Here is a 1615-nt window from a genome sequence, read left to right as displayed (position 1 = left end):
GCTTCATCCTGTCGGGCTACCGGCGGCTGCACTGCTCGGCGCAGGAGTGCCTGGCCTCGGTGCTGCAGCCCACCAACGAGACGCTCAACTTCTGGACGCACTTCATCCCGCTGCTGCTCTTCCTCAGCCGCTTCGGGCGCCTGCTGCTGCTGCGAGGCGCCGGGGACGTGCCCTTCCACCACCCGGCCCTGCTGCCGCTCTGGTGCTACGCCTCGGGGGTGCTGCTCACCTTCGCCATGAGCTGCACAGCCCACGTCTTCAGCTGCCTCTCGCCGCGCCTCCGCGCCGCTTTCTTCTACCTGGACTACGCCTCCATCAGCTACTACGGCTTTGCCAGCACCGTGGCCTATTCCTACTACCTGCTGCCCGGGCTGAGCCTGCTGGACGCAGGCGCCATGAGCCACTACGTGCAGCAGCAGCTGGGCTGGCAGCTGGACTGCAGCGTGCCCATCGCGGCGTACCGCGCGCTCGTGCTGCCCGTGGCGCTGGCGCTGGCCGTGGGCTGCACAGCCGCGTGCTGCCGCAGCCGCGCCGCCTGCTGCGCCTACCCCTTTGCCGTGCGCACCTTCGTCTTCGCCATGCCGCTCAGCATGGCCTGCCCCATCATGCTCGAGAGCCTCCTCTTCGACCTGCGCACCCGCAACCCCACGCTCTTCGTCTACTTCTACCGGCGCTACTGCTGGCTGCTGGTGGCCGCCTTCTTCAACGTCAGCAAGATCCCTGAGCGGATCCAGCCGGGGCTCTTCGACATCGTGGGCCACAGCCACCAGCTCTTCCACATCTTCACCTTCCTCAGCATCTACGACCAGGTGCACTACGTGGAGGACGGGCTGGCCGCGTTCCTCAAGGCCTCCCCGGCCGCTCCCACCTACCTGGGCACCGTGGGCTACATGCTGCTCCTGACGCTCTGCCTGGCCGTGGTGGTGCGCAGGTTCCTCAACGTCACAGACCTCTGCAAGCAGGACTAGCCGGCCCGGCCGCCTCACGCCGCTCATCCTCAGCCCGGCCCTTCCATGTCTTGGAAATGCTGCGAAACCGGGGCACGTGCACCTGTGGAAACGGCAGGTCCCTTCTGCCGAGGGCAGCCGAGAAAATGACGGTGGAGGAAGCGCTCGCGCTGGTTACTGCACTAGGTTACCAGGGGAAGCAAGCAGCCGCTCGCTGGTACGTTGCTGCTTAGGGTATAAGCTGAAATAATTTAGTTCTGCTACTAGGAAGATTGCATGGACTGTGAATGCCACTTACTAATTTCAGAACAATTAGGTTTAAATCAGCTCTGTGTGTGTGTGCGTGTATATATATATATAAATCTGTAGCTGTATATTTACTAGCTACACAAATATATATGCGCGCATATATATATATATATACACAAAGACACACTTGTGCAATGATTACTCATAGACTTTTAATCAATTCCTGTGTGAAATTTCCTGGCAGATTATGCACTGATGGTCATCTTCCTCTGTGGTACTGTAACAGGCCTTTGTAGTCACAAACTGGATTTTAAATGCACACAGATTGACGGCTCTGTATAGTTTTTAAGGTCTTGCAGCCTTTTCAGCCAGGGAACATTATAGATTTTACATAGAGAGGGAGAGGGGGAGAGAGAGGG

The 1615-nt window shown here is 58.7% G+C and overlaps 1 protein-coding gene across 1 annotated transcript; it reads left to right on the top strand.

The window, feature by feature from the left end:
• Positions 1 to 2: 2 nt before the first annotated feature.
• Positions 3 to 1294, top strand: PAQR9 (progestin and adipoQ receptor family member 9; the record flags this gene model as incomplete). The annotated part of the gene is made up of 1 exon (XM_026040031.1): positions 3 to 1294. A coding segment is annotated over one exon (966 nt), but the record flags the coding sequence as incomplete, so codon positions are not given.
• Between the last annotated feature and the right edge of the window lie 321 nt (positions 1295 to 1615).

This window comes from Nothoprocta perdicaria, unplaced genomic scaffold (genome assembly GCF_003342845.1).
Source record: "Nothoprocta perdicaria isolate Ctin4 unplaced genomic scaffold, notPer1 scaffold_25, whole genome shotgun sequence".
In the NCBI taxonomy this organism is placed as follows: Eukaryota; Metazoa; Chordata; class Aves; order Tinamiformes; family Tinamidae; genus Nothoprocta; species Nothoprocta perdicaria.
This window is presented reverse-complemented; position numbering and strand designations above follow the sequence as displayed.